This window comes from Aptenodytes forsteri, unplaced genomic scaffold (genome assembly GCF_000699145.1).
Source record: "Aptenodytes forsteri isolate BGI_AS27 unplaced genomic scaffold, ASM69914v1 Scaffold534, whole genome shotgun sequence".
Lineage (NCBI taxonomy): Eukaryota > Metazoa > Chordata > Aves > Sphenisciformes > Spheniscidae > Aptenodytes > Aptenodytes forsteri.
The window spans coordinates 881,384-900,436 of NW_008795712.1; the positions used below are offsets into that span (position 1 = coordinate 881,384).

At 43.8% G+C, this 19,053-nt stretch overlaps 1 protein-coding gene across 1 annotated transcript in view; it reads right to left on the reverse strand.

Annotated features, from left to right (window-relative positions):
• Window positions 1–1,039: 1,039 nt before the first annotated feature.
• Window positions 1,040–19,053, reverse strand: part of INTS9 (integrator complex subunit 9) — an 87,207-nt gene continuing 69,193 nt past the window's right edge. The window contains exons 14-17 of the mRNA XM_009283443.2: window positions 18,728–18,895; window positions 6,142–6,240; window positions 3,315–3,452; window positions 1,040–2,350 (exon numbers count right to left, since the gene is read on the reverse strand). Coding sequence (XP_009281718.1) covers window positions 2,174–2,350; window positions 3,315–3,452; window positions 6,142–6,240; window positions 18,728–18,895 — 582 coding nt within the window. The 3' untranslated portion in view covers window positions 1,040–2,173. The remainder of the gene's footprint in view (window positions 2,351–3,314; window positions 3,453–6,141; window positions 6,241–18,727; window positions 18,896–19,053) is intronic.

The following is a 19,053-nucleotide window of genomic DNA, read 5'->3' on the forward strand; positions in this document are numbered from 1 at the left end:
GTCATAAGCAGCCAGGAAGTGCTAATTACTGAATTTGCTTCCCCTTTCCCAAAAGGCATCAGGAAAACCGGAGGAGGAATTTCAGGCTTGGCGTGTGCTTTCACCGTGCCAGCAAACTGATTTTCCCTCGTTCTTTGCCCCAAAATAAGCTTTTCATGGTGAGTTGTTACATCTTCCGATTGCTCCCCGCAAGGTCCCCTCCGAGTCCTCCATGGCAGCACACTGACTCGGACTTCCTAACACCCAGTTGCTCGAGCACAGCCTTCACCAAGCGGAAACTACTGCCTTCATGGTCCGCCCACCGGCACACCGCTGGACCGCCCGTGCTCAGCCAAGGTGGATGCAACAAGCACTAACGCACAGCCTCGGGTCTGGCTTCTTAAAGCAACAAGTGAAGTCCCTTATAATTATAAATGCAAATGAGTATATTCACAAAACGAAGGCTCTGGAACATGGGGACCAGCGCTGGAGCTGGTCTAGGTAACAAGGAGAAAGATGCTCTCAAGGGCTCATACGTTACAAGGCCCACTCTTCCCTCTCCCTCTCCCCCGGCCTCCTCAGCTCAGCTGAGTTTATCATCACATGGCCTCTGTGTGTTAAGAATAATCCTTCTGGAGATGTAATTACAAGGTGAAATATGTCCAATTCTATTATTCCATTTTCGAGTGATGATAAAGAAGCCGAACTACTGCAAATGTTATCAACTCTTATGAAGATTAATGCTGCCGCAACAAGTTTTTTTGTCACATTAATGATACTACTTCTCTCACGCCCATGACGTGCACACAAAGCAAAGGTATGGATGCTGGAGTCTGTACATCCAATCGAATAGAAATCCTTAATGTGTACGAAATGTGATGTGGAAACTGCAATAGCAAATAGTTTTTATTACAGAGTTGCTCTTCCACTGCCTTAATCTCCCCAAAGCTATAGACTGAAGGAACAGTTATATTTCACAAATGTGTATACACAGGCACAGGCGGATGTGGAATAGACACGCAGATGCTTTTATAAACCACAGAATGTGCTTTCTCCTTGGCAGTCTTACTATGCTTTTTATTTTTAACACCAAATAAATACAAAACAATCCAATAAAAAAACAAATAGCAGTAAATCTGAGAAATCGGTCGCTTTTAAAAGCAATACTATTAACTAAATTTAGGCCCCAAATATATGATTTTGGGAGTGAAAAGCCTCCCCAGGTCCGCAGTACAGATGGCTTCGTATAAATGACTCAGTATTTCAATCAGGATTTGGGATTGTGGGGGCTGAAAGGACAGGTTTTTGGAAGGTAGAAACAACAGGCACTTAAATCTCAAAGGTTTTTCATGAGCGCCAGGTGTTTAACTATTTTATGTACTTTTGAAAGTCTCTTCCTGAGATACCTCCTCTACTGATGACGGAAGAACCCAGGAGAAACGAGTCTTTAGCGTGTCTCAGTGAAAAGCCTAGAGCTGGGTGGACAAATCTGGTCATAACGAGTGAGGGTGCAGCATCAATAAACACCTTGCACTGCTAAAGTATATAGCTTTTCCAAAATCCCCCTGCTTTTGCAGGGAATGGCCAGGCTCTTGCCGCTTCGAAGCTATTCTACATGTCCAGCACAGCCTCCTTTTTCTAAATCTATTTTTATAATCTTTGCCTTACCAGCTTTCCCATTCCTCTTCATGCCAGTGAAACACACACGCACAATGTAAATGGAGGGCAGACAGGAAATTGGATCTGCTGAGCGGGAAGAAGCAGTGGGGAGAAAAATAAATCTCTTAATATCTGAGGCCATTGTTTCAATATTCTTACAGAGTTTTCTCGGGTAAAGGACTGGGGCATACATTGCTGACAGGGTCACACAGAGAAATGTCTGCATCTGCACACAATTTCACCCTGACCGGGTAAATATACACTCTCTTTATTTACTCTGCAGTCTATATCTCCTGTAAGATTCCAGCTCCCAATTTTACAGCACAGGAATCCCCCCCAAAGTATTCAAAAACTGGTTAAAAATAAAATTTAAAAAATATATAGATATTAAAAAATACTTCCTTGCTTCTCCATGAAGGGAAAGGTGGTTTCCAGTTTCTTTGAATCAGGAAATTCTCTCTCTCCCTGGGGTCATCCTCTGGAAAGCTCTGGTGCTCTGGGGTGTCTCCTTGCAGAGCAGCATGATGTCCATGAGCTAAAATTTCTGCAGGAATTTGAGAACCAGGTCACGCAGTTTCACCCTCAAAGGTTCATCGTTGTCGCAGATGATGTGTGTGGAGTCCTCCTCAATCTGAATGAGGGTTTCTGCCTCCTGGAGGAGTACGATGTGGCCCTTGGCTGTGTCCTCCACCTTCACGTCACTGAAACCATGCTAGATGTAGCATTGGCGAGGGGGTAAAAGAAAGAGAAGTTACTACGACTCAGGAAAACAGGTAGAGATGAAAGGCTAGGGCACAGCGGGGAGGAGAGGGGAGAATGGCTACGAAATACAGAGTGCCATTGCAGATATCCTAGATCTCTGGGATAAGCAGAGGAAAACCCCATAGGATAAGCTAAATATGACCCTCATTATACAGATGGATAAACTATAGAACAGGGAAGCTAAAGCCAGTATTTTCCACTACACCAGGTCACTGCAGTTGCAAAATCTTGAGAGACAAAGAGGACAATTGGCTCTTTTAAATACAGAAATGACCATCCGTTGACATTACTGCCTCAAAGATGATGATAGCGGAGAGCTACCGAACCCAGGACAAACTTCCTCACAGACAATCCTGCCCTCTTCCCTACCCATTTTCTCCAAGGAGTCATACAGGAGAGAACAGGGCTCCACAGAGCAGTAACCAACTGCCTGCAAGTTCAGCCACCAAGCCCCCTGTCCCGCAGCTTCCCAGAAAGCTTCTCCATCAGTGGAGACATTTCCAGGATCTCTTCTTCACTCAGTCACCCCATTTTCACAAAACTGGTAGGAACTTAAATACTTTCGAGACCTCCTCCCCACTGTTCAAATTTATTGGAAATCAGCTGATGAATCCAAAAGTTACATGGGGGAAATTCACCCGCCCAGAGTGACCCCAAAAGCTCTGCTTCCATGCGAAACCAGGAGGAAATGGCTGACATGAAGCCCCTACATCAGGACATGACTCCACAGGGAACTATTCCCTCCATACTCGGTGCAGGGACACAGGTTCCCTGAAGTACTTTGCTAGCTCATTAGCCCCTCTCCATTTCAAGCTACACTGAAATAATTTTTCCTCTCTCTGCTAGCAAAGCAGCACATTTCTGAGATTAGTAGAAATCCGCTTGAACTTCACTTGCCACCAAAGACTTACTACCTTCTCGAGCGTCTGCACAAACTGGTCCACAGGAATGGAGCCGCTCAGCAATGGCTTCAAAGGTTTACACTCTGGCACGTCATCACTCACTCGCTTTCTCTTCTTGCTGGCGGCAGGTTGCGGAGGTTTCGGAGGGAGCTAATGGATGAGAAGGTGCACAGTAATGCAGTGAATCACAACAGCTTATTATAATTTAGTTGGAATAAAAAGCACGTGAGATAGAAAAGGAATACTGATTTTGTTTTCTGACACTAAAGGGGAACATTGCAGTGCTGAAGGGGAGAGGAGAAACCCAGCCTGGGGCTCCGCTGCAGCTCTGCACACACAAGCCACCATTTATAGAAATAAATTAGCAGTTTTAGTTCAAATCTCCATCATCTTAAAATTTCTGTCAAATTCAGTTCTGTTCAAATTTCTGTCATCTTAAAAGGCCTGACTCAATTCCAGACTGAAGCTTTCTATTTTAGCATTCAAGTACCCTGCAATATTTTCTAGGAATCATGCCTTAAAGAAGTCAATGCCTTGAAAATCACACTCTAAAAGATGCAACAGGTTGGGAAATGGGCAAATTCAGAGCAAGTAACTGCTCGGGGAATGAGAAAAATGGGTAATTTATTTCTCACTGGCCTCGGAAAAGTGAGTCTTTAGGAAGAACTTGAATACAGACACGGAGGCATGAGAGATGCTGCAGTGCCTGAAAAAATCACTGGAGTGTGATCTGGGTATAATTTCGTGCTGCTTCAGAAAGCTATCTCCCTTAACTCATCCCTGAGGCCCTCCTCCGTTAGCAGGGAGGGGGAGGCAGGGGTAGCACCTGCAGCGGCAGCTGACCTAGCACCGTGCGCTGCTGCACGTGCGGGCACGGTGTGGGGTTAACTGAGCCCTTCTGAAAGACGGTTTCACGAAGATGAAAGCCAGGTTCCTATAAAAAGAACAGTGAGGAAAATACCATGTAAAATAAGTCCATGTGTCCTGTGCCAAGTTAGTTAGGCCGGGGAAGTGTCAGCACTGGTCCTTCCCAGTGAACTAGCAACTCAGTCCCTGGGAAAAAGGTGCTGGGGAAAATTTCTCCAAAATTTTGGCAAGACCATTTGTGTCCTGTGAAGTTAGTTAGGCCGGGGAAGTGTCAGCACTGGTCCTTCCCAGTGAACTAGCAACTCAGTCCCTGGGAAAAACGTGCTGGGGAAAATTTCTCCAAAATTTTGGCAAGACCATTTGCCAGGGATGAGTCTGCACAACACACAAGGAATTTGCCTGAAGCAACCCCAGTGCCTTGTAGCACCCTGTACACTCCAGGTGACAGACTGGGCGCCTCTCAACTCCGTGTCTTTCCCATCATGTAGCATCATGTCTGAACCTGCTGCTGTGATGTCCCTGTGTTTCTTTCAACAGCCAGGGAAGGGTGTTTTTCATCCTTGGGAGAGAAATGCCACCTGCTCAGGCTCCAGTTCCACAAGCCGGGATGCACTTGAGTCACTTTACAAAACCCACCACTTTCCCTTTAGCTGGTAGGCCTACGTGCATGTATCATGTTGTTTGTGCATGAATCACTCACATGGTTCTGTGTTCATAGATTGAGTTTTTGGGGCTTGCCTACACACAGCTTCTGTAACTCCCAGAGGTCCCAGACTCAGCCAATACTGACAGATACCGCCGTGCTGGCTGACCTCCATCCATTTATGAGGGCTCTGGGATTTTAAGCCTAGGTCTAAGTTTATTTGGCATCAAGAATCAGAGTAGAGAAGAGAGCAAATGAACAACACAAAGGAGAAAGCAGCCTCAGACCAATTGCACTGCAGTACTTCAATTTTTTCAGTGTTGCCGAGTGTTTCTAGGGAACTGGCTTGGAAAAAGTAAGACAGCCTTTCTGCGACCTCCATCTTTATGAGGGCTCTGGGATTTTAAGCCTAGGTCTAAGTTTATTTGGCATCAAGAATCAGAGTAGAGAAGAGAGCAAATGAACAACACAAAGGAGAAAGCAGCCTCAGACCAATTGCACTGCAGTACTTCAATTTTTTCAGTGTTGCCGAGTGTTTCTAGGGAACTGGCTTGGAAAAAGTAAGACAGCCTTTCTGCTGTGCACTGATATAAATCCTTAACACACCTTTACGTCCCTGCATTAAAGACATTACTGTACTGGGCCCTCTTCCCAAGTGTAGTGAGCCCAGCCCAGCTCTGCTGCCCAGTGGGAGAGGCAGCATCATGCAGAGTGTGGCTTCACCAAGTTCCCTGCATGCTTGTGCATCAAAGGAGAAAGGGGACCAGGGCATCCACTGCTGAGCAGGTCCACCAGACAGCATCTCCTTCTGTGGAGCACTAATGCCAGGAATGGCAGTGTCAGCCTAAAGGAGGTGGTAGGAAGAGAGCGTACACTCTCACTTTGTACAAGGATGCACAATCCGCTTCTTGGGGAATAGGGCAATTTAAGGAAGACAGTCCCTTCACATGTCTAATGTTTTAGGTCATCTCTCTCCTCTGACCCTCAGTCCTAAGTCCATGAGAGGCTGACTGATGCTGATCCTGGTGTACGGGTTATGGAAGACAGCAGTATGATTTGTAGCCTCTCTTCAGGAATAATCTCACTTCCCCTTTTATCTTAGCCAGGCACACGGCCAACGAAAAGAGGGTAGAGAGATTTATTTGCATCCCACTCTCTACTCTAAGTGTAATTCCTCACTCGCACATGCCAGGACAAAGCATCTGACAAGGACTCTGCTCCGGTGGGGAAAGAGTTGTTGGAGGGGTTGCCTCATGAGAACAGCTGGGGTCCCAGATGGCAGGAAACCCAGTGTAAGGATATTTTTCTCTCTTTCCCATTATACTGTACCTGCAGCACATGCTTGTTGTCTTTAGTATGCAACACGGCAGAAACTGTTGCTAAGGAAATACCAGGCTTAATCTCCAAGGGCACAAGCGAATCTGCAAGCTAAAGCAAAAGAAGGATTTTGTTCAGCAAGTGATAATCTCAAAATTTGTATGAATCCAGCTGTGACTTAAATTGGCAGCATGGTATTTTTAAACATGGACTAATGAACTGTAAACACAAACCCACTGATAAAATGACAGAGCTCTCCTCTTACCTGCTTAGCCCTCCTTCCAGCTCTTAAAGCTACTGACTTTCATATCGTTATCAGAGCAGCATGAGGTTTTCAGTAACCAAGGCAAGTCTCACAAAATATAACAATTAAAGAGAAACCTCGTTTAAAAAGACATCAACCACTTTATTAATAATTTTGATTAATAAAACTCATAGTGTAATTCATCATTATTTATTATGTTTGTTACGTCAATGGACAATGGAAAATCAAAGCCAGTTTCCTTTCCATTCCTTAATGCTGTGGCATTCTGGCTGCAGAATAGCTGGAAGAAAAGGGTTTGTCCTTAAAAACCCAATGGCTCTGTTGACTGGTTTGAAATTTTTCCTTACAACACTGCATAGAAACCCTTACACTGCCTTTTACGTAATTCTTCTCTGAAAGAAATAAAATTTAGTCTTGGCTCCAACTTTGAATTCAATGGCAACCTCCCAAGATCCTCAGCATTGAGGGTGTTGGCAGTGAATGTGGAGTGGGCAGTACTGCACCTGCTGAGACTTGTGGAAGTCGGCCAGCTGGGAAGCACCTCTTCCAGCCATGTTTCCAAAGGAACGCTGCAGAAAACAGTGCTCACGAACACAGAAAATTATTCCCTTTTTCCCTCCAACGAAGTTCTAGATGACAATACACCAGACACCGAGTGCCCTGGAGTCCTGTCCAGGACTGCAGCCAGCATCTAGTCCTAGATAAACAGGTACCTTCAGACTGCATGGGCCAGCAGCCCAAGCACTTTCCAAGTATCACTCCCGGCCAAGCATGCTCCTGTTATTCACTGTGGACCTGAAGGCAAGGACGCGTGAAGTGTGCTCTGTGTCTGTGGGGAAAACCTGCAGGTGCCTCACAAAACAAAAACGGCTAAGATTGCTCATGCGTTACACCACTGGACGGGAGGACTTTTCAGTTGTGAAGACAAGAAACACCTAAAGGGAGAGAATCTACTTGGCTGTTTTTCGCAACAGCTGTACCATCAACCTACCCAGACCATCAACCCATCTCATGTAGAAAGAGCCTCTACAAGATGATCTTCATCTGAACTCCGTTCCCTTTCATCTTCAAACACATGGCACCTCCAGTTGGAGCCAGATGTTAGAGGCTTAACCTCCAGGTAAAGGAACTCTTTTGAAACTTCAGCCATCTACTGTAGCACTTCCATGGAGCAGAGCTCTGGAGAACCAGCTATCATCATTGCCCTGCCAGCACGGCAACACCAGCTCTCTCTGGCTTGCCAGATGCTTCAATGCATGAAAAGCAGGAAGAGAAACCGGATGGATTTTAGAAAAGCATGGTATATTACCATTTTGGAGAGAGTGCACCTGAGACAAAGGAAGATTAAATTCCTTACCAAAGACCATCTAGTGAATTTTCAACAGGATCCAAACCAGGAGAGGGACAGAGCAGAACAACTGAACCCTGACACTTCTCAAGAAACGTCAGGTACCAATACTTTACTGCCAAATACTCTGGTCTGCTGTAAATTACAATTACATAGGTGATCACTCTGTTACTGCAAAACTCTAATCCTTGTGAATACAGAAGCAACTGAACTTGACTTCAAAAAGCACTCAGTACGGGCCTAATCCTTTTGCCATCAAAGCACTGAGAAGGTTTTTCTGTTGGCTTCAATGGCAGCAGAGTTCAGCTACTTCTAATAACGTCTGAAAATCTTACCCACCACCATCAAAGTTGCAGGAACATTTTGAGAGCACCTCCTTGAAATAAAACAGTTGGATAGATGATTGTGTTGGAAAAGCACAGACATTTTAAGGCTGCATTCAAATCCCCTCAATTTTGCACATATTCAGACTTGGTGAACTTTAGAAATCAAAATTTCATGGAGCAATTCAGATTGCTCTCTCTCTGGGACTCTGTTCACGATCTTTAAAGCAGCCAATTTGAATACAGCCTTTACAGCCTGTTGTTGAAGGCTAAGAGAATGAAAATATAGTAATTATTATTGCTTCAGATTTCCCCTGCAACCTAAAAATAGTAACACTTGCAGCAGTGTGTTATGCCGCACTTTGCAGTGGTCGAAAGCACTTTCCATTCCCACTACCTTCCAGAGGAAGGTCGATACAAAATGGGCTCTAATGAAGAATACATGGCAAAATGACACACACTGTAAAGAGAAAGATCCTTAAAAAAACAGAAAGCTGCTTAGAATCAAAGTCCTCTTCTGCCACTGAGATACTTTGATATTAACATTTATGCAGGTTTTAACCACACAGTTGGTAAATAGCAACACTTTAATTATTAACAGTCAAAAAGACAGTAAGACAGACGTTCATATTTATTTTCTCTAAGATATTGCTTCCTCTCACAGCCCTCTCCATGTTGCAGCCAATCTTTTTATTATAGAAGTTCACTGACCCAAACCAAAAAGGTCATTTAATCACATCCAGTAATTCACCCACCAAGACCAGACAGCACCGCTATACTCCTTTCAACTGACCTTCTGCACACACAAATCACAGAACTCTTCCAAAATGCTGGATTAAAGAAACCCTTTTCAGAGAGAGAGCAAATCTTGTCTATACTCCAAGCTATAGCAACTCTACCATTTCCTCTCACAAGCTGTTCCAAACTTTAATTTTCCTTGCAGCTAGGAAACCGTGTCTTATTTCAAGGTTGAATTTGTCCAACTTTCAGTTGCTGGATCTTGTTATGCCTTTGTCTACAAGACTGAAAAGCCCCCCACTATGCAAGAATAAATGCTTCTTCCTTCCCGTCATTATCACAAGTCTAATGCCACATGCTGGCATCAGGAAAGTCACGAAAGCAGGGACACACGGCACTGAGCACTAACATCGCATTAATCAGTCCCCTGCCTATGGACGAGCACTTGGACTGCCTTAAGACAAACTTGTGTGTGTGTGTGTATGTGTGCTGTGTATTTCATTCTTTTAAATTCCTCCTGTTAAGGAAAGTTTAAAACAGAGACCAACCAAAAACCAAAAGTCATTGACTCTCAGTAGTCTGAAACTGCAAGTGTTGATGTGAACCTTGTAACGGCTGAGGGAGAGCTGGGGAAGTTCTGCTCCCATGATCAGAGCTGTCCACCTATGCTCTTACAGAGTAAAGACATTTTTACCGTAAACTGCAGTTGAATCTTTCACGTAGGATTGCATTTTCCACAACAAAATGAGGCCTGACACATACTATGTGAGCCCAAATACCGTTGTTGGCCAAACTATAGTTGTTTTTAAAGAAGAACAACGCACACAGGTTAGGTTACTCTGAAGTCTCTACTGAGGCCTTCATCGGGGACAACTCTCCCTAGGCTTAAGGTCACATGCTGTCTTCAGTCACCAGCCAAAAACCCTCTTGTTGGCAACAAAGAGCTGAACAACGACTGAGGATGGGATCTGAAACTCCTACAGTAAAAAAAAATTGAGGCTGAATAATCAGTGAATAAAATCAGGAGAGGACCAGAAGTTTAGCACACATGGTCTCAGTCCTATGGAGGATTTTCCCAGAGACAGATGTGCACAGACATACACCAGCCAGTATTTTAACATCCAAGTTGCAGCTATACTGGCAGTGGTGACTACCAGTGATTTCCTCCTGGAGTTTTGGGACACCTCTCCAAACTTCTCCCTTTTCCCTCTTCCCCTCCAAGTTTTATAAGTGCAACAGTTCTTGGCTTACACTAGAGAGGGTGCAGGCAGACTGACCCAGCAGGGAGAGGTGAAGTCCGAGTTGAGTGAGGTGAGCTGGATCTTCACCCTCCAGGACTGGAGCAAAGGGGAACAAGCAGGAGCACAGCAAAGCTTATCGGTAATTAAAATCCCCTTACTTTTTAAGATCTGAAATTCACTGGTGTGTACAATAGATTATAGCATGCGTATTTAGAAAGGGACACAGCTGGGGTTTTACATCAACATTAAATGTGTATTTTCCAGATTTGCAAACTGTGCGTAAATGTATGATCTCTGCATTAGAGGTAGGAGCCAGAGTTGCAACTCTGGATCAAACCAGAGAAATCAAAGACATGAAACAGAGCTGTGAAACCGCTGGGCAGGACAGACCCATTATGAACTCAACACACTGCAAGTCCTTAGAAAAAATAAAGAAAGAATAAAGTTCTAATATATTCCTTGGGGCAGGGATCAGTTTTCTTCAGTGCTTGTGCAATACCTAGCGCTCAGAAATCCTACGAAGGGGTCCATTACTCGTGCTACTATACTGCAGTAATAAAGTAAATGGAAGGAAAATTTTAAAAAATCATCAAAGGTGGATCACACGCGACTAACACAACAGCGTTCTCTGATAAGACAACTGCTGAAGGAACTGGGGCAGCCACAGTCTGTGCTTCATGAAGCACTAGCAAGGTACCACATGGGAAATTACAAACTGTGGATTTCTACAGCAGTCCTGAGGTGGGGAAAGTGCTGGTTAAAGCAAAGATATCCTCAGACAACTACTGGGCTGTTGCTGCAATTCCTGAAGGGTCAGTCTTGAGCCTACTCCCATACCATATTTATTAATGACCCCAGTACAGAACGAAGAGAGTGTTCAGAAGGCCCCACTGAAGTTTGTACGGGCACCCTTAATAGAAAGAAAGATCAGGCTATCATAGAGGAAGAACCAGATGACCTCAAGAACTGGAGTGAGAAAACCAAGATGAAATTCAATAGCATGAAATGCAAGGCCAGGGACTGGGCTAATACCGAGAAATTCTGCTGTGAGCTGGCAGCTGCTGGAAATGACAGAGGTGAAGGGTCCAGGTTTATTAGTCCATCCAATGAGAACTGACAGTCACAAATGTGACACGGCCATGAAAAAGCTAAATGCAACTCCAGAAAATATCAGGTAATTCTAGCAGAGATGAGCTATTGCTATTCTATTGGGCTGAGCTATTGCTATTCTATTGGGCCTAGCAAGATCTCATCCGAACTACTAGTAAATTGTGGGTAATTTAAGTTCAAGTAAGATATACTGAAGGGTAGATTAGGGCAGGAGAAGCTGTCTTGTAAGAGGAAACTAAATATCTTGGTTTGTTTAGCCTGGCAAAAAGAAAGCAAAAAGGAGAATTTGATTACTCTACATAAACACCACAGGGAAAATACCAATAAAAGGGAAAATCTATTTATGCTAAAACACGATGTTAAGAATAAGTATGTGCAGACCAGCCATGAATACGCGTAGGCTGGAAATTAGGATGTTTCTAGCCATCAGAGACAGTGGGGGTTTGAACACCATTCTAGTGGGAACAGCAGGGGCAAAAGTCTTCACAATTTGAAGCTGGTGCCTTACATTTTTTGAGGCACATTATAAACGCTATTACTAACTGCAGCTGGGTTCTGGCCATGTAACCCATGAGGGCATTTCCATTTCTAGATGGAAATGATTGCTTACAGCCTTGGAGCTTGCCAGGTATGAAGAGATTCCCACCCAGATCCTAGCCCCTAAAAAGGATGCACTTCATATGCGGCAGAAAACTATCCTCTCTCAATCGTTAGAGAAGCCCAAAGATTTTACGATCTGCCTGCCTTCAGAGGGAGTCTACCAGGCCCTAGCGATCACAGTTTCACAGAGGTTTTTACAATAAGTAGTCCTCAGCAAAATCTGAACAGAGAACAACCTGCCTCATCCTCCATCCCCCCACTCACCTTGCCCCTCCCACACATCAAATCCAGTTTCTGGATGCAGAAAAGCATCTTCCCAGTGTACCTTTAATAGGAAAAGAATGCCCAAATATTCCACATGCTTAAGGCTGTGCAATAGCCCTTTCACCAGCAGGGATGATCTGTATAGTCAGTTTTGTAAACAGAAAAAAAACCATGGTCTTCATCCTGTCACTTATATTTGGATGGCAGTGTTAGGAAAGGAAGATAATTTACCTCACCTCCTACCTCCCTGCCTCTTCTTATCCCCTCACTATTTAAGTACCAGGAGCTCTGCTGTTGAATCACTTGAAACCAGACACAGAAATGCACAAGAGATTATAGTGTGGGCAGAAGTCTCAAACAGACTCCGCCTTGGCTTTATACCATCTGCTAAATCAGGCAGAGCCTGAGTGCAGGAAGTCTGCAAGTATCAGATCCTGTAGAGGAAACAAAAAGATATGTGGTCAAAAACATGCACCGAAGGGGAAAGGTCTAAAGATTTAAATATGCCTGTGGAGTAAGCATTCATGACCAGCAAGCATATTAAACAAGGCACATGCATGCTGCAGGCCATTTGCGCAGCAGAATGGAAATTGGGGAATCTTTCCAATGAGACTTAAAGGAACAAGGGCATTTCCAACAGAGAAAAACAAACATCCTAGAACTAAGGGCATCTATATAATCATTAGCGTGTGATCTGAGTCATGCCTTGTTGGGGTTTCACCCTCAGATTTTACAGAATCCAAGTGTTTTAAATGGGATGATTAAGTTGCTAAACTAACCCTAACTTAATAGATCTTTCAGTCTCTGTGGCTCTGCTACAATTCTCTCTGGAGCGAATTTTAAAGTCTCATTAACTTCTGTGGATGAAGAATCATGCCATAAATATCTAAAGTTTTTGATATTATAGCTTGCAAATGCCTACATCTTAGCTTTACTCTTCCATAGAGCCAACATCTAGCGGAGAAATAAAACAAGCTGAAGGGGTAATCCTGCAGTTTTGAGCAATGAAACAAACCCCTTCTTTTCCATGTACGTGTTCCACGTTCAACTAATGGACCAGGGCTCCAGATCAACATGATGATCCTTCCCCCCAAAGCCTGGAATCGAAAACAGGAAGATAGGTACTGACCAACCAACAGGAAATAATCCTGGGTGGGATTACACGCAGTAGCCTCAGTACTAAAGCTTTTAACCGCTGGCTTTTTGCCAATCCTGTGCCAAGAGACAGTTTTAAGGAGGTATTTGCGTAATGAAGTAGATTTATGGCTGTTTAATGAAGCTCTTCCCCAGTACGCTGCATAGCCTGGGAGCAGGCAGGAAACAGTTGTTTGAGGAACTTAAAAGAGGACAGTGGAAGCCAGAATCCGCAGAAGCAGAAATCAGCCTCAAACTTGAATGAAAGATGGCAGGTGGGGGAAGCAAGGATGTGAAATATCTTCAAAGTAAAGGCAAGCAGCTTACAGATGCAAAAGATGAGTCATTTGAAAGACATGAGAAGGGCATCAATCAAAATATTCAAAATATAGTAACCAGTTTATGGGTCAGAATGTCAAGTCAGAATGTGATGTTGTTGAAGCTGACTGGGAAAAGAGAGGCGAGTGCCTGGCTAGAAAAGTGTTATCTTACAGCCAGCCATCAAAAATGGAGGAGAAACAAACCTGGGTATTAATGTGGACAGGCAAAATCAGGCTGTGAGCAGAAAAGCAGATCCAAGTTTCATCAATCTGAATAGGACAATCTGCGGATGAGACCAACCAGAGGAAAGGTACAGCAAAAAAAAACCAGAAGCAAAGGAAATGAGGGATAACACATTGCAAGCCCACAAAAGATGGGAGGAGGGAGGAAAATTCTCTGCAGAAGCAATGGGAGGCTGAACGGCCAGGAGAGAAGAGCCATGGGAGTGAGGTGGGAGACATTTTTAAGAAGAAAGGAACGGCTGATTGCATTGAACAGCGATGACGTAAATCAGGAAGATGGCAGACTACAGTGGTTCTGGCTTTGTCTAAGAAAAGGTTGGTAAAAGCTGGGACAAGACTTGTTTTGATGGAATGTCAAAAGGTGAAGTCAAACTTGGAGAGGGCCTGTGCTAGAACAAGGGAGGGACTCCAGGCAATTTTACTGACGGTGGATTCAGTGAGCTTAGAGCTGAAGGGAGGAATGATAGGAGCAGAAGCAAGCAGGATGGTTATATTTCATTTACTTTATGGTAAGTGAGGCTACAGCATCTTTATACAAGGGGGAATAGTCAGGGGAAAAGAGAGATTGGATAATGTGGGGTCACCAAAATAAGTTGAGGGTTAGAAGAAAGACAGAAATCAAACTCTTTAGTCCCTGAAAAATGGAAGGAAGTTGGAGAGGTAAGATGAAAGCCATGTTTTGCCTTTCTTTCTCTCAGAAAGGAATTGGCAAGATCCTGTGTGGAAAGAGAAGTCAAAATAAGAAAAGGGGAGGGTGGAGTGAGAGCTACATAATTATAATGGGCTGCCAAGTGGCTGTTTTCCTAATTCTTCTCTGCAATAATTCCTTATAATTTCACTTCATGTTGGGCTGTGCATTGCATATTCACACGCTCTCCTGTGTCCTGAAGAACGTGCAAACAGAGTATTTTAAAAACACAGAGCTTTCACTGAAGTCAGTCTGCTGCTGAAATCAAGTGATCCGCACCATTGTTCAGCTGTAATTAAACTGGAGGCACATTATTCGCTCAAACACTAATGTTTAATTTATCTGTTTGCTCCAGAAGGTGTTTTCCATTTTCCCATCGTTCTCCTGTGAATAGACAATGCCTAACCAATTTCCAGGAAGCAGTCTTTTTTTTATTATTTTTTAAAGTGAAAGGCAGATGCTGAGAAGAACAAATTAGTTAAAGTGTAAAGGTTTCCACAATACCGCTGAGAGCCATTCCAGCCTGGTACCTTGGGACTGTTAAAACCTCTCTCTAAACAAAGGCTGCTCTGAGTGTAAATCTCATTAACATACAACAGTCCTGCTTGACCTGACTTTGCTCTTCTGTGAAGTGATTGAAATGTAGACAAGCTCCAGCAGTATCAGTAAATTTACATTAGTCTGACAGGCCAGAATCTGAACCACTGAAACAGTTTTGGAAGGGAAATTTCACAATACCATACCATCAGTCTGTATTGACTGAAACCATGCTGAGCCAACTGTTCGGTTTTCAAAAGCTTTAAGAATTGAGACAGAAGTTTGAGCACATGTCCGCTTCTGAGAAAGGACTGTGGATGCTAGGAGAGGGCCCTGATCAGGACTTCACTGAAGCAGACATTCTTTTATGAGACTTTTAGCTGTACTTTAGACCCAAGTCCTAGCCCTGGAGCAGATCTAGCAATTACTTTTTTTCCCAGGGTGGATTTCATCATTCCATTTTTGGCTAACATGGTTTTGACAAATAACAAGCCTTTGCAAGGTTTGCTAGGAGCTACAAAATACCCCTTCCAACTGCCACTTGAGCCTTCACAGAGCCCCAGAACTGGTGGTAGCCCATATGAAACAAATATCCTTGCAGTATAGAAATTCCTATATATTTAGGCACCATTAAAGAGTCTTCCTGGATGAAACTACTGAAAAGGGGACATCAAGCAGCAAATGCTCTCCACCAGGGAGCCTCATCTACCATATTTGCAATCCTGTCTTGCACAACCCACCCAGTAGAAGGGGAAGTTACAGCCATTTTTGCCACTACTGTGTAAACCTTGCCTGAAACCAACAGGCCATTTGCATCAACCTCTCAAAACCAACATCCTAATGATCCCTCTGCGCAACAGGACAGACAGACAGGGCTCTTCTGCTGGGAGGGGGAATGAGGCAAGCCATGCATATGGCACATAAAAATTATTAGGGATGTGAGGAGATAAAATTGTGCTTATTTAGGGGGTTAGCATCAAAGGAAATACAGGCCCCAGAAAAAGGCAGTCTTCTTCCTTCTCCCATTTATTTGAAAACCAAACAATAATCCTTTGGGACTGACTGTTGTGACTGGTTACACAGAGTAGGAGAGATTACATAGTTACACTTCTTAGCAGTAATCAGCTATGCTGCTAAGACTCAAAGACCAAAGTCAGAGAGGTGGGAGACACCATACCGTCCCTCCCATGCCTTATCACCACCCTGCAGGTCAAGCTGGAAGCAAAAACCAGCCTCACATGGTGATAAGACGAAGACATGCTGAAATAGAGATTGGACTGGGGAGACGTCTGTGATCACTACAAAGTTGGCATTGCTATTCCTCTAGCAAGTTCCCTTGAAAAGAATGAGCAAGATCTCTTTTTGAGGATGATTTGCTTATCTCAGTGCTGGGGAATGGCATCCTATTAACAGCCCTGAATCACAGCCTTGCTCTCAGGGGCAAGCACACAACCGCTAATGGGTCTAGCTCTCAAAGAACCCCCTGAGGCAAGCAAATACCACCTCCCTGACACCAATGGGGAAGGACAACAGCTTTCCTGAAAGTCTCAGAGGTGATCTGGTCTACCTAATTTTCGTATCATATTAAAAAGTCTTCTCAGAGCGTCGTTACATACCAAGTAGCTTTTTGCAACAAGTTGGTAAGTGCAGCTTTGGAACCAGGGAGAATACCTGGACATGGAAAATCACATGAGATGTTTCTATTCCCTGAGCACAGATAGCTTTGACGTTAGGACTCCTGTGTGAATATAATTTGATGTTATTTGTTAGAGGAAAAAAAAGGGCCATTTCTGTCAATATTCCCATCTGTGCAGCTTTCTGCTTGAACTCTCCAAGTTAAAGTGAATGCAACCGTCAACCAGCTCTCATTTTCTACGTGCTCCTTTGATACCCATTCCCAGGTTGGTGAATACCACATTGTCTACAGTGCATCCTCCCTCCAACATCCCAGCAGTTTTGGGAAGTGCTCTTATTTCTATGCACTGTTTTTACCTAGAGGTATAGGAAAAATCCATTCGCTTCAGTGACAGACAGCACCTAAAAACCACTGGAGATCTGGGTTTGAGAAATGGGGAGCATTTTCACATTAGTGGCTGCCAATGAGACTGAATCCACATGGCCTCTTGAGCCTCAAGTGTAAGGGATCTTGCTGCCAACAGCCAAGCTAAGAGAAACACTGACTTGTTTTCTGATGCGGTGTAGCCCCATGAGCATGGCACTGCCTTCGGACTAATAAGCTCTGCCAAGGAACTCTGCAGTCCTTTCCAATGTGAGCTGCATTTTGTGTTTTAGACTTGTGCTGATCTTCCTGATATAGGAAGACTCCGACAGAGCAAGAAACTGAACCTGCAACTACCATGGACCAGCCTAGCTTTTAGACAACCCTCCTCCTTGACAGGAACTTCAAAATGTATGAGGGTTGCTGAATATTCATCTGTAGCATCTGTGCTAATTTGCATTCTGTTTGCAGGGAAAGCTGGCATCCACCCTCTTCACAGGGCTGACACAAGGGATAGGCTCACTTACACCCTCACAGTTTAGGCGAAAACCCAAAGCTTCAGTGGAATCTAAATAATAGGTAAGCCATATGCTGGCTCTCTGTACTCAGAATGTAAGATTTGTTTTGGTCATGCTGGTGAATGGAAGCCACGTTTTACTAGTCTTAGGTTTAATAGGATCCAATAAATATGCAAATTTCCAAAACAATTAAATATACATGCCATGATGGAGTTGCATCCAAGTATATTTTCTAATTAAAAAATCCCTCCTTGTCTCTGGCAGTCCTCTAACCAGTGGGCTGGGCAGGCTCCTAACAGAACTGATGCACAAAGTAGACACAGGCGAAATGGTAGGAATGGGTGTTGCAGACTGGCTGAGGGATTTTGTTACATGGGTACCAGTTCTGTACTTCATGTTTGGCTTAACTAAGGGTACTTCCTCCCTCTATTCTCTGATGAAAAGTAGACTCACATACTCAACAGTTTCCAAAGGGCAGTAATGCCTGCTTGTAAAAAGCCACTGTCACCTTTGATCCAAGGACACATTTGTGCTGATTGGATTGTCAAAAAAATATTTTAAGATCATGTCTGTTAGAATATGGGTCACCCTTTGTATTATGGGTACATTTATATTTGATTTATGGTGTTAATAAATTATTAATAGATGTTGCGGGCATAAGTAGTCTACATTATAGATGGCTACAAGCAACCCATTAACCTGTTGGACTTCAGCAGTCTATAGGAATTAACCATTTATTGAAACTGTTGTAATACAAATGAGCCATTTCACTACTATGCCTTTAACATATGACTGAATATAGCCCCTCAAGGGAAAGAGTATTTCTCATGGCAGGTACAGCTGGGGAAAGAGAAGACAAGTCCTGGCTACTAAATCCCAGATTCTTTGGTTCCCTTCCATGGCCCTGGGCCACTAATTCAAACTGCAGTGCCTCAACTTACTCATATTTAAACTGGAGATGACTGGCTTGCCTCACAGGTGGCTAGCAGAGATTGCCCTTTGTTCTGTATTTTGAGATGCGATACATCCTTGCAAAGGACAATTAACCACAACATATTTTTCAATTCCCATTAGTTTACACAGTGAAATTCTCTCTCAGAAATGCTTCTTTCTTAGCCCTCCATTTAGTAGAAAGTGCTTTACATGATCATAGTCAACAGTAAATCACAGCCACAAGATATCTTTAGTCAAAGGGGCTACTGAAGCAGTAGCTTGAATTTGGCTGTATCAGCTAGAAGCCACCACCTTTTTCCCCACTTTTGGTACTCACTTCTGGCATGATTTCGATCTTCTCATAGCGCCGCTTGTATGGAAGAGTCAGCACCTCTGCTCTGCGGTAGGACATTGGTGGAGGCTGGCAGTCTATCATCAGATCTGTGCGATGAGACTGGGTGGGTGGTGGCTGAGTGTACTGCTCCGGGCAAACTACGTGGAGAGGCTGGAAAAGAAGAGTGTGGTGAATTACAGAAATCATAGAATCATAGAATCATTAAGGTTGGAAAAGACCTCTAAGATCATCGAGTCCAACCGTCAACCCAACACCACCATGCCCACTAAACCATGTCCCTAAGTGCCACGTCTACATGTCTTTTAAAT